Below are 12,447 nucleotides of genomic sequence, written 5' to 3' on the forward strand. Positions count from 1 at the left end.
CTGCCGGGGCGGCAGGCTCTCTGCACCTCCTGGCCTCAGCCCCGCCACCCTCATCAGCTCCCCCTGCTCCCCCGGGCTGCTTCGTGCGGGAACTCCCTCCACCATCCTCTGCCCACTGCCCTCCCACAGCACGGCATGCGGGCCTGAGGTAAAAGGCAGATTGTCATAAGCCCCTTGGCCATCTCCCTATCAGAGGGCCACCTGCAGCACAAGGTTAAATTAACAGTAAGAATAGTCCGGAGGGAGAGTTGGGGACAGAGGGACTGTACCAGGAGCAGTCCCATCCCATATAAGGAGGGACTCAGACAACACCTTCTGGCTCTGCTGCCCTCTGGTAGCCAGCAGGGTCCTGGCAGGACGCAGGAAGGGGCATCGCAGGGCCCAACGGTCCGGGCTGGCAGGGAGCCCAGCCGGGGGTGCTGGGAGAAGGAAGGGTCCGACGGCTCTGGAAGCTCAGGTCCTCCCACCCATTCAAAGGCAGCCTGAGCTCTCTCCCAACTCAGCCGTTGCCTGTTGAGCCCACGCAAGATCTCCTTTTGGTCCCAAGGCCATGGGCTCTGGAGTTTGGCAAGATGGAATGGAACTTCCCAGAATCCACAGTCAGAGAGACAGAGGTGGTGGGGGAGGAGGAGGGCACATCCCTCCATGGGCCCCAGATCTGAGCTGGCTGCCTGGCAGGCAGAAGGAGCCTGCCATCAAGGACCAGGGCGCTGGTAGGAAAGTGAGCCTGCAGGGAGGCCCCAGGTACCAATACTGGCCGTGTGGAGAGGCCAGGCGTTTCTAGACAACTGAGCTGGCCCAGGGCAGATGGGGCACAGAGCACACCTCCCCAAAGAAGGGCAAGCCAGATGTGGAATCAGGCCTGGGGTGCAGGGAGCCATCTACCTAATACCCCGCCCCACGGACCTCAGAGGAGCCTGAGGAGAGTAGAGTGTGAGGCTGGCGCCGGCTGCCAGGACAAGGGCCCAGGCTCATTAGTGGACTTCTGGTCCCCTCTAGTGTTTAGGGGCAGAGGCAGGGTGGAGACACTTCTCAAGCCCACCCCTCTGTTCCAGGGGAGAGGCCCCGTAAGAAAGGGCAGAGGCCGAAGTGAAGGGACAAAGGAGGGGACCAAGAGAGAAAACCACAAATGGGGTCCGTGAGCCAGTGTGTGTACCCCAGCCTCCCGGATACCCCTCAGAACCAAAACCCACCCCTCCCTTTGGCCGTCCCCCCACCTGCACCCTCCCCCACAGGCGACCCGAGGGCTGCAGCTTCATTTGTGGAGGTAGGCGTCCAGCCACAGCTGTCCAGACTTCCTCAGGGAGCTGTGGAGAGAGCGGTGGAGTGGTCAGGGGCCATGGTGCTTTCTCTGTTCCAGGGCACGGCCTCCAGGGGGTGCCTGGTCCCTGCAGCCTGCAGGGCAGCTAGCTCAGGACTCCCCAGTCCCTGGCAACTCCTGACACAGGCTTAGTTGCAAAGAGGTGCCCTGGTTGGGGGGGATGTCAGGAGGGCAGGCCTCGGACACGGCCCCTTGAGTGGTCATCACCGTCTCTCCTGGAGGCTGACTCGGTGCCTCTCGGTCCCCTCTGCCTCCACCCCGACCGCTCCCTGTGCCCCTGAGGTGAGTAGCCCGAAGCCTCCACCAGCCTCGAGGGGTCCTGGAAGCCGTGCACTCCCTTACCCGACGATGTCCAGCAGGGCCCTCAGCAGTGGCTTCTCCTGGTACTCAATGCCATGCTTGGCGCACAGGGACTTCACCAGGGGGGCGATCTTGTGGAAATTGTGCCGAGGCATCGTGGGGAAGAGGCTGGGAAGAGTGGCAGAGGGCTCAGAGCATGAGAGGCCCAAGGGGCCACACTGCACTGCTCCCCACTCTCTCCGGGTCCAGACGGGCTGGCTGGGGCCCAGGGAGCAGGGCACAGCTAGCCTGGGACCTGTATGGGGCTTTTCTTATGGGCCACCAGGCCACCTGGGGTGCTGGGGCCCGTTCATGGGCGGGGGGTTTGTGCTTCAGGCAGGTGGCAAAATACTGGAGGATCAGAGACAAAATGGTATGTTTTTTTTCAAAAGGAAATAGAAGCAGTGGATTGGGGGGCTGGGGTTGAGAGGAGGAAGAGGAGAAGGAAGGTGGAGGAAAAGGAACAGTAGTAAGACGACGGGCAACAGAAAGTGGTGGGAGGGAAGGCCTGGGGCAGTCCCTCAGCAAGCTGTTTAACCTAGCTGGGCCTCAGGTTCCCCATCAGTATGGTAGCCTCAGTCATCCCTGCCCTGTTAGCCTCAAGGGTCTAATGAGGTGCCCACGCAAGTACTCTGTGGACTGTAAAGGGGAATGGTCATCACTATTACTGTGGGGCACAGGACCTGGATGCTGCCCAGCCCTGGGAGACAGCACCAGTGCGCCCCCTCCTGGCCTCTGTGGGGCTGACTGCAGAGCCATGACCCAGGGTTTGGACGGAGACGTCATCAGGGGACAGGCGGCCCTCCCAATGTAGCCCTTCTACTGTGGGCCGCCCCAGGGCCCCAGCCAGCCCACACTCACTGGTGCTCAATCTGGAAGTTGAGGTGCCCACTGAACCAGTCGTTGAAGAAGGACTGCTCCACGTTGCAGGTGGCGGCCAGCTGCAGAGGTGGGAGGGGGAGGGAGGGGCAGAGTGGCCAGGAGCACAAGGCGACCCCGTGGCCACTGACAAGCTCACAGCCCCGTGGAGGAGTGGGCCACCCTCCATGCCAGCCTTCCTGCCTGCAGTCCCCAGGCCCCCCAGATCCCCACCTGTCCTGGAAGACACCGGCCATGCTTGCTTGCTTAACCCTGTGGCTACCAGTGGGGGGATACAGGCAGCCTTACGGAAGCCCAGCACGGCCCTGGGTCCACAGGACATGACACCAGGCCCAAGCTCCCCAGGGCACGGTGGACCTGTTCTGTCTGCACTCACCTGGCTGCTGAACCAGTCACGGTAAGGCTCGCGGTCAATCTCCATGACGATGTGATTCATCTGAGTGACCCACACAAACCAGTGGCTCTCCAGGAACCTGAGAGAGGGTGCAGCTCAGTGCTAGGAACCCAGGCAGCCCCAAGGGTTCTCCGGGGGCCCTGGGCCACAGTGGGAACAGAGCCACGCTCCCAGCCAGACCAGGGCAGGGGCTGGGGGCAAGCCAGATCCCCTGCTGAGGTCCAAAGGCTGGAAGTGGAACCCTCCGGACCCTTCCTCACGTGGCCCTCTCGCCAAAGCCCCCACAAGTAATTGCCAGTGCTCCCGAGGCTCCAGGGGTTAACCAGCAAAGCTCAGGCACCTGATGAAGTTGAGGAAGAGGAGGGCTCCCAGGACACCATAGAAAGGGATGTAGGTGATGAAGAAACGGGCATAGTAGCTGACGGCCCAGGCCAAGTCCTGCAGGAGAGACGGGATTAGATGCAGGCCTGCCCTGCCCTCCCTGCAGGCCTGCGCTCACACACACTCTGAGAGGCAATAACCCCAAGGGCCTCTGGGAAGTCAGGCGCCAGCCCACAGAGAACTCGCTGCCTCCACAGCCTGCCCTGCTTGGGGCCTGCAGGCCTGTCCTGCCTCTGGGGACATGCACAGTGTTCCAGCAGCCGGAAGCGGACGGTGTGCTCTCCTCAGGGAGAGAAAAGTGACGGGGAACAGGGACATCAGCAGAGGGCAGCCCTGGGCGTGAGAAGGTGCACACGCCCCCAACGCTTGACAAGTTCACAACGCTGGCCTTAGCCCTAGCCCTGCTCAGCACCTGGGCCTCCTCCCTCTCACTCCCACAGGACCTTGTGGGTGGTCAAGGCCAGTGGACATCATTGGTCCCCAACCTCAGGGCCCTCCCAGGAAGCTCTCCAATGGCCCGACTCCACTCCTGTTGCCTCTAGTCCCCTTTCCTCTTCCTGCCCCTCACTGAGGGCTTTCAAGGTCCTGAGCTCTCCTCCTGGACAAGTACCTCCTCGGGCTGCCCCCACCATCCCGCATCCACTGCGGGCTCTCCGTCCATCTCTCTCCACCTCCTCTCTGCCCCCAAGTCCCCATGCTGCAGCTGGACCATACCCATGGCCTCCCTCCCGGTGGCCTCTTGTTTTCACTAATGCATTCCTCCTGGCCACCAGAGTGACCTTCTTCTTTTCATTGAGATTTAGGTGAAAGTTTACAGAGCAAATCAGTTTTCCATTCAACAATTCACACACATTCTTTTCATGTCATTGCTTACAATCCCCTCAATGTAAATCATTCCTTCTACTTCCTCCCTGTTTCTTGTTTCAATTCCTCCTCTTTTCCTATTCCTTCCTGCTTCTGAATTTGTCCTCAGACAAATGCTGTCCCTTGATCTCAAATCAGTGATTGTTCTGAGGAATGCCTACCTTCTTAGAGTTAGGGTTCACCTTGTACACCTGTCTCCTGTTTGACTACAAATTCAGCTATGGGAGTGAGGTCGGTTCCAGGTCTGAAGGGTGACCAAGGGCCACAGTACTCAGAGGCTCCACCAGCCTCTATCTGACCAGTAAGCCTGGTATTCTCATAATTTTGAGTTTTGTTTCAGTTTTCTCCTGCTCTATACAGGACCTTCTAATGTGATCCCTTTCAGAGCAGTGGGTTGTGGTAGCCAGGCACCATCCAGTTCTTCTGGCAGAGTGACATTAACAATAAGCAGACCCCACTTCTCCCTGCCAAGCCCTCACATCCCACCCATAATAGCCCACAGAGCTGTGCAGGGTCTGGCCCCACCCAGCCTGCCTCCCCAGTCTCAGCACGAATAACTCCTCTAACTACCCTGACCCAGCTGGTGCCCACCTCAGTTTCAGTGCCAGGTCCCTGCATGACGGGTTCCTTCCCAACCCTGGGACCTCACTTTCACGTCACGTCCTCACTGAAGCCTTCCCTGATCACCTGGCTTCAAGTAGCACCCAAGGTTTCTCCAGAATCTTGTCGTTAGTGCTGTCGAGTCAGTTCCAACTCATAGTGACCCTACGTACAACGGAAGGAAACACTGCCCAGTCCTGCGCCAGCCTCACAATCACTGCCATATTTGAGCCCTGTGTTGCAGCCACCATGGGAACCTATCTATCTTGTTGAGTGTCTTCTTTTCCACTGACCCTCTACTTTCCAAAGCCTGATGTCCTTCTCCAGGGACTGGTCCCTCCTGATAATACGTCCAAAGCATGTGACATGAAGTCATGTCATCCTCCCTTCTAAGGAGCATTCTTTGTGAACTTCTTCCAAGACAGACTGGTTCATTCTTCTAGCAGTCCAAGGCACATTCAATATTCTTTGCCAACATCACTATTCAAATGCATCAACTCTTCCTCAGTCTTCCTTATTCACTGTCCAGCTTTTACATGCACACGAGGGTGACTGAAAGGCCATGGCTTGGGGCAGGTGCACCTTAGTCCTCAAAATGACATCTTTAACATGTAAACAGGTCTTTTGCAGATTTGCTCAACACATTGTTTGATTTCTTGACTGCTGCTTCCATGGGCATTGATTATGGATTCAAGTAAAATGAAATCCCTGACAATGTCAATATTTTCTCCATTTATCGTGATGTTGCTTATTGGTCCAGTTGTGAGAATTTCTGTTTTCTTCATGTTGAGATGTAATCCCTACTGAACACTGTGGTCTTTCATCTTTATCAGTAAGTGCTTCAAGTCCTCTTCACTTTCAGCAAGCAAGGTTGTGTTGTCTGCGTAGCACAAGTTGTTAATGAGTCTTCGTCCAATCCTGATGCCACATTCTTCTTCATATAGTACAGCCTCTTGGATTATTTGCTCAGCACACAGATTGAGTAAGGATGGTGAAAGGATATACCCCTGCCACACTCCCTTCCAGATTTTATACCATGCAGTATCCCCTTGTTCTGGTCTATGTACAGGTTCCACATGAGCACAATTAAGAGTTCTAGAATTCCCATTCTTTGCAAGGTTATCCATAATTCGTTATAATTCACACAGTCAAATGCCTTTTATTAGTCAATAGAACACAGGTAAACATCTTTCTGGTATTCTCTGCTTTCAGCCAAGTTCCATCTGAAATCGGCAATGATACTCTGTTCCATGCTCTCTTCTGAATCTGGCTCAAAATTCTGGCAGTTTGCTGTCAATATACCGCTGCAACTGCTTTAGAATTATCTTCAGCAAAATTTTACTTGCATGCGATATTAATGACACTGTTCAATAATGTCCACATTCTGTTGGTTCACCTTCCTTTGGAACGAGCACAAATACGGATGTCTCTCGGTTGGGCAGGTAGCTTTCTTCCAAATTTTTTGGCATAGATGAGTGCTTCCAATGTAGGATTTGTTTGCTAAACTTCTCAGTGGGTATCCTGACAGCTCCTGGAGGCTTATTCTCCCTCCAATGCCTTCCCTTCAGAGCAGCTTGAATTTCTTCCCTCAACACCATTGGTTCTTGATCATCTGCTACCTCCTGAAATAGCTGAATGTCAAACCAATTCTTTTTTGTAGTCACTCTGTGTATTCCTTCCATCTTCCTCTGATGCTTCCTGAATTGTTCAGTATCTGCTCATGGAGTCTTTCAATACTGAAACTTGAGGCTTGAATTTTTTCCTTCAGTTCCTTCAGCTTAAGAAATGCTGAGTGTATTTTGCCCTTTTGGTTTTCTAACTCCATGTCTTTGCACATTTCATTATAATAGTTTACTTTGTCTTCTCAAGCTGCCCTTTCAAATCTTCTGTTCAGCTGTTTTATTTCATCATTTCTTCCATTCACTTTAGCTACTCTCCATTCAAGAGAAAGTTTCAGAGTCTCTTCTGACACCCACTTAAATCTTCTTTTTAATGGCCTTTTGCTTTTCCCATGTATGATATTCTTGATGTCATCCCACAACTCGTCTGGTCTTGAGTCATTAGTGTTCAGTGTATCAAATCTATTCCTGAGATAGTTTCTAAATTCAGGTGGGATATAATCAAGGTTGGGGCTCTTGTGGCATAGTGCCTAAGGCATCTGACTGCTAACCAGAAGGCTGGCGGTTCAAATCCACCAGCCACTCAGCAGAAGAAAGACTGGGCTTTTTTTTTTTTTTTTTTTTACTTTCATAAAGATTTACCGCCTCAGAAACCCAAAGGGGGTTGCTATGCGTATTTTGGCTCTTGTGGATCTGTCTTAATTTTCTTAAGCTTCAACTTGAAGTTGCATATGAGCAACTTCTGTTCCGAAGTCGGCCCCTGGCCTTGCTCTGATGCTGTCGGGTTTCTCCATTGTTTCTCTCCAGAGATATAGTCGATTTGATTTCTGTGTATTCCATCTGGTGAGGTCCACATGTATACAGTTGCCATTTATGTGGCTGAAAAAGGTATTTGTAAAGACTAAGTTGGTGGTCTTACAAAACTGTATGATATTTTTCAACTACTGATCCTTCTTTATTTCCAACTTGTGCATTCCAATCACCAGTAATTATCAAGGCATCGTGATTGCATGTTTGATCAATTTCAGATTACAGAAGTTGGTAAAAGTCTTTTAATTTCTTCATCTTCGGTCTTAGTGGTATGCATAAATTTGAATAATAGTTGCATTAACTGGCCTTTGTTGTAGGTCTATGCATATTATCCTATCATTGACAGCATTGTACTTCAGGACAGATCTTGACATGTTCTTTTTAACAATGAAGGAATGATTCTTCCTCAATTTGTCATTCCCAGCAAAGTAGACCGTATGATTGTCATATGATTCAAAATGGCTTATACCAACCAGTCCATTTCAGCTCACTAACATCAAGGATATTGACCTTCAAGTATGAGCGACTTCTGTTCCGAAGTCGGCCCCTGGCCTTGCTCTGTTTTAGATTCATACTTGTTACATTCCACGTTCTGATTATTAATGGTTCTTTGCAACTGTTTCTTCCCACTTCGAATTGTGAGTTAGGTGCTGGGGACCTAAGGAGGTCCCTGAATAGCCTTGTCCTATGGAAGGTGACAGGGAGCTCTGGTAGCATAGTGCCTGGGGCACTTAACTGCTAATCAGAAGGCTGGTGGTTCAAACCTACCAGCCAATCCTCTGAAGGAAGGTTGGGCAACCTAGTTCCATAGAGACACTGCCTTGGAAACTGCGGTATAGTAAATTACTTAGTGTGGCTTTTCTATCTGTAAGTCTTTGTAAACTCCAAGGTGGGATTTTCTATGAGCAACTGAGGAGCTCCTGATTGATGAAGTTGTCCACCTGGGTTATTTCTGTTGGGCGTGGCACAAAACAATGTTCTGGGAGGTGCCCACTCTTTCAGGTGCTTAGAGTTCTGATGCTATGATTTGGCTAGTTTGACCACCCTGCCGGGCTCAAAAAGAGGCCTCCTAGAGGCAGAACTCTCTTTCTGACTGCTGGTTGAGGAAGACGTGCTGCCGAAGGAGACACGTGCTCCTGAAGGAGACACGTACTGCTGGGAAAGAGACGCAAGAGACACGCGTTGCTGAGTGAGACACCGAGGCACCAGCACTGCTGGAAGAGACTGTGAGAGATTGTTGGCCGAGGGACAGTGGGCTGGGAGAGAGACTGAGCGTTTTTCCTGAACTAGAATTGCAGCCTGGTACTTCCCTAATAAACCCCATAATCTGTGAGCTCTGTGTGGCCACTGCAGTGAATTATTGAACCCAGGAGAGAGGTGGTGGGTGCTTTGGGAGGAGCGGTTGGTGAAAGGGCTGGAGGGAGGCAGCATGTCTGGCCTTATAGGCCTTGGGTTACTGCTGGTGATCCTGTCTTCCTCTTGTGGGATTAGAGGAGGTCAGAACATGTGGTCTCCTTGCCGTTTTTGCAGAAACCCAAGGAGGGGTTGCTATGAGTTGGATCTGACTTGACAGCACATAACAACAACATGGAGAGTGACAGAGATGGCTGCAGGGGACAATGGGAGCGTGACATGGGGTCCTAACATGATCCTGGGATTTAGGAAGGGACCACTCGGGTGAGGCAAACAGCGCCCTCAGCTGCTAACCCACAGGTTGGAGTCCACTCAGAGGCCCTCAGAAGAAAGGCCTGGTGATTGATTTCTGAAAGATCAGCCACTGGAAACTCTATGGAGCACAGCTGTAATCTGCACACGAGGGTTGTCAGAGGAGTCACAATGGACTCCAGGTAACTGGACTGGTTTCCTATTGGCTGGGGCCTGAGCCCGGCTGTGCCACATCAGCTGAGCAAGGCATGCTGGGAAGAGTGTCTGCAGTGCAGCGGAGGGGACGACATGGAGACACCCAGACAGGAAGCTGCACAGTCTGTGTGGGGAAGCGGGGGGCAAGGACTGTATTTACATACAGTGCGTATTCCACACTGTAGCACATGTGTTGGAGGTGGGGGTGAGAGACGAGGAGGCCGACCACAGCCTGCTCACGTCTGCCTATGTCTGGCCAAGGAGCTTGACCTTTATCTTGGGGCCCACGGGGAACCACTAAAGAGCTTAGAACAATAGAATGAAGTGGTCAAATGTGTAGCTTAAAGATCCCTGCCAACTGGAGACGGTACGATGAGGGTGCTATTTTCAGAGCTCAGACAAGAAACAGAGGCCCAAACCTGCCACAGGACTAAGGAGAAAAGATTCCAGAACTCATGAGGAGGCAGAAGGTGGCTGCATCTGTGACAGTGTTGTTGTGAGGAATGTAGGCTGGTCCCTGGCGCTGGCCTGGGTGACTGGGTCAGGGGTGCTGTCAGTCCGGTAGGAAGAGGAGAGAACAGCTTGGGAGGGAATAGGAGCGTCTGAAAGGCCATGAGGGGCCAAGGGCACAACCTGAGGGCCCAACAAGGTGCCTTCAGAGGGTAGGGAAAGAAGTATGGTAAGTTCTGCCTTTCATCATATTTTTTTAAAAAAATTGTTTTATGCACATTTCTAGTAAATGCATACACCTGTAGTGGAGGTTTGTAAGACCTGTAGTGGAAGTTGGAGTCCCCACGTGGCACAGTTAAGAGTTTGGCTACTAACAGAAAGGCTGGTGGTTCGAAACCAGGAGCCTCAGAAAAAAGGCCTGGCAATCTACTCACAAAAGATGGCGGCCATGAAAACTTTGTGGAGCACAGCGCTTCTCTGAAGAGGTGGGCCTGGCAAGCCAACAAGGTAGAGTTTCAGGAGGGTGTGGCTGGCGTGGCTGGTGGCCAGAGGCCAGAACTGCTCCATGGGAGACAGAACGAAGTCCAGGAAGGTGAGCCTAGAAAGCGTGCTGGAACGCAGCCACTGGTAACCTTGCCAAGGGCAGAAGTCCCTCGAAGCAGCCCCGCTCCTCCAGGCCGGGCTTTCCCAACCTCCGCACTGTTGACACCTGGGGCCAGGTCACTCTGCAGCTGAAGGGTCTGTGCTCACTGCTAACCTAAAGCGTGATGCTTTGAACCCACCCAGAGGCTCCCCGGACGAAGGGCCTGGTGACCAGCTTTGGTAAAGACTGTTGCTAGTTACCAAGTGGATTGTAACTCCTGGTGCCCCAGGCGTGCAGACGGTTTTCAAGGCTGGAAACTCTCAGAAGATCACCAGTCTGTCTTCCGAGGCACCTCTGGGTGCCCTCGAACCACCCTTTGGCTAGTAGCCCAGTGCTTTACAGCCAGGCCAACTCTCTGGAGCAGTTCTACTCTGAGAGAGCAGCCAGCAGTCGGAATGACCCCACAGCAAGGGCTAACTCTACTGAGAGGCTGCCTTGTGCCAGTGGATGTCTCTACCAACCAGATGCAGTAGCACCGTGCCCCCATCAGTCCTTCCCATCACATGAAGTCTCCAGACATTGTCCCTGGGCAGCAGCATCCCAACCCTCCCCCCAGAGAACCACTGCCCAGGCCACACCTGCACCGTGTACCTAAACCACTGTGACCATAGATCAAAACGCAATCACAGTGCTGTGTGTGATTCTGTCTGTCTGCCTGCCTTACGCCATCAGAAGCTCCCGAGGGAGGGGCTGGGTCTCATCCACCTCCACTGGCCATCCCACGCCAGGGGCCCAGGTGCCAAGTTTCTTGAGAGACTCCAATCCCCCCCACACCTACTGCCCTTGAGCTGATGCCACCTCATGGTAACCTAACAGCAGAAGTGTGTTCTGTAGGGTTTTCAAGGCTGTGACTTCTGAGAAGCAGATTCCCAGGCCTTCCTTCTGAGGAGCATCTGGTGGGTTTGAACCGCCAGGTTTCAGTCAGTAGTCCGGCACTTAACCATGTCTCCCACCCAGGGACTTCCATTGAGAGGCTCGGTCAGCTGCTCCTTTATACGCCGGAGCCCTGGGCTGGAGGCCTGTCTCTTCCTCAGAGCCTGAACCCTACTCCCCGGGCTGTGGTGACGGCAGGGCTGGACGGGGTCCTGACAGGCACAAGGGGTCCTCTCAAATTTCCCTAGTTCTGCCATCACAGTCTTTTAGGCACACAATCTGACTGCCTTTCCTGTTACCTCTGTTTAGTGCTTTTGTTTCTTGAGAAGTAAGTGCAGTGAAAAATCAATGATGAAATATTTAGATCAAGCATCATCTGCCATTAAAATATGCTGGCAGTATCCCCTGACCCAGCATGGCGGGGCTCACAGGAGCCCTTGTGGAAACAGCACTGACCACAGAGGCAGGAGGTCTGGGTTCCAACTCTAGCCCCACTCAGCTGGTCGAGAAACTTGGGGTCAGCTGCTCCCTCCCTCCAGCCATTACGAGCCTTACGAGCGAAACAGGGTTCAATGCCCTGGTGCAGGTGGCAATGCTTACTGTTCCTGGAGTGTAAGTACTGGCAACACATTGACTTTTTAAAACAGTACATCCTAGAAGTGTGTGCAAACAGGTGTGTCCAGTCAGGCCCGGCGACTTTGAGTCACGCCTCTTCCCCGCCCCTACCCCCCACTGCTCCTGAAGTCACCAGGTACAGCACCTGGGCCATCATTTCGGTGATAAAATACTCCTAAGTCCAACTGCTAGACAAATATGTTGTTGCCAGGTGCCATCAGGTTAATTCTGACTCACAGCAATCCCATGGGACGGAGTAGAATGGCCTCGTACAGTTTTCTAGGCTGCAATCTTTACAGGAACGGATTGCCGGGTCTCTCCCCATTGGAGCGCCTGGTGGGTTTGAGCCGCCAACCTTTCAGTTAGCAGGCAAGTGCTTAACTGTTACGCTATCAGGGCACCTTGAACACGGGGTGCTGTAATTTGAAAGAGAGAGAGAGGCTGCAGGGGTGGAGGGGGCACAGCACATGGCATCAGAAGGTTCGAGTCCCTGAGGCACCACCTGGCATCACCCCGGGCAGTATGATTCAACTGTGTCCCCCAAAATATTTGTAAATCCTAGCTAACAACTTTTGAGAAATGAAAGGAGCACCTTGGGCAAAGAAGCAAGGCAGCAGTGACGGGGGGGGGCACCGATGCTACATGGAGTCCCCAAGGAACCAAGGAGGAGAAGCTGCAAGAGAGAAGGGTGGCCCCTGGAACGAACAGAGAGGGCCGTCGCTGACAGCCTGACGTCAGACTTCCGCCTCCTAAACCTACTGATGAAGATCAAAGACTACACAGCCTGCAGTATATGCAT

General features: G+C 52.9%; 1 protein-coding gene across 1 annotated transcript in view; it reads right to left on the reverse strand.

Moving 5' to 3' along the window:
- Positions 1 to 1,255: 1,255 nt before the first annotated feature.
- The window catches only part of FADS2 (fatty acid desaturase 2), a 50,451-nt gene continuing 39,259 nt past the window's right edge, over positions 1,256 to 12,447 (reverse strand). The window contains exons 6-10 of the mRNA XM_007945012.1: positions 3,274 to 3,371; positions 2,916 to 3,012; positions 2,522 to 2,601; positions 1,664 to 1,789; positions 1,256 to 1,307 (exon numbers count right to left, since the gene is read on the reverse strand). Of these exons, the coding sequence (XP_007943203.1) occupies positions 1,256 to 1,307; positions 1,664 to 1,789; positions 2,522 to 2,601; positions 2,916 to 3,012; positions 3,274 to 3,371 (453 nt within the window). The remainder of the gene's footprint in view (positions 1,308 to 1,663; positions 1,790 to 2,521; positions 2,602 to 2,915; positions 3,013 to 3,273; positions 3,372 to 12,447) is intronic.

Source organism: Orycteropus afer, unplaced genomic scaffold (assembly GCF_000298275.1).
Source record: "Orycteropus afer afer isolate SDZICR_OR568_19922 unplaced genomic scaffold, OryAfe1.0 scaffold00130, whole genome shotgun sequence".
NCBI lineage: Eukaryota > Metazoa > Chordata > Mammalia > Tubulidentata > Orycteropodidae > Orycteropus > Orycteropus afer.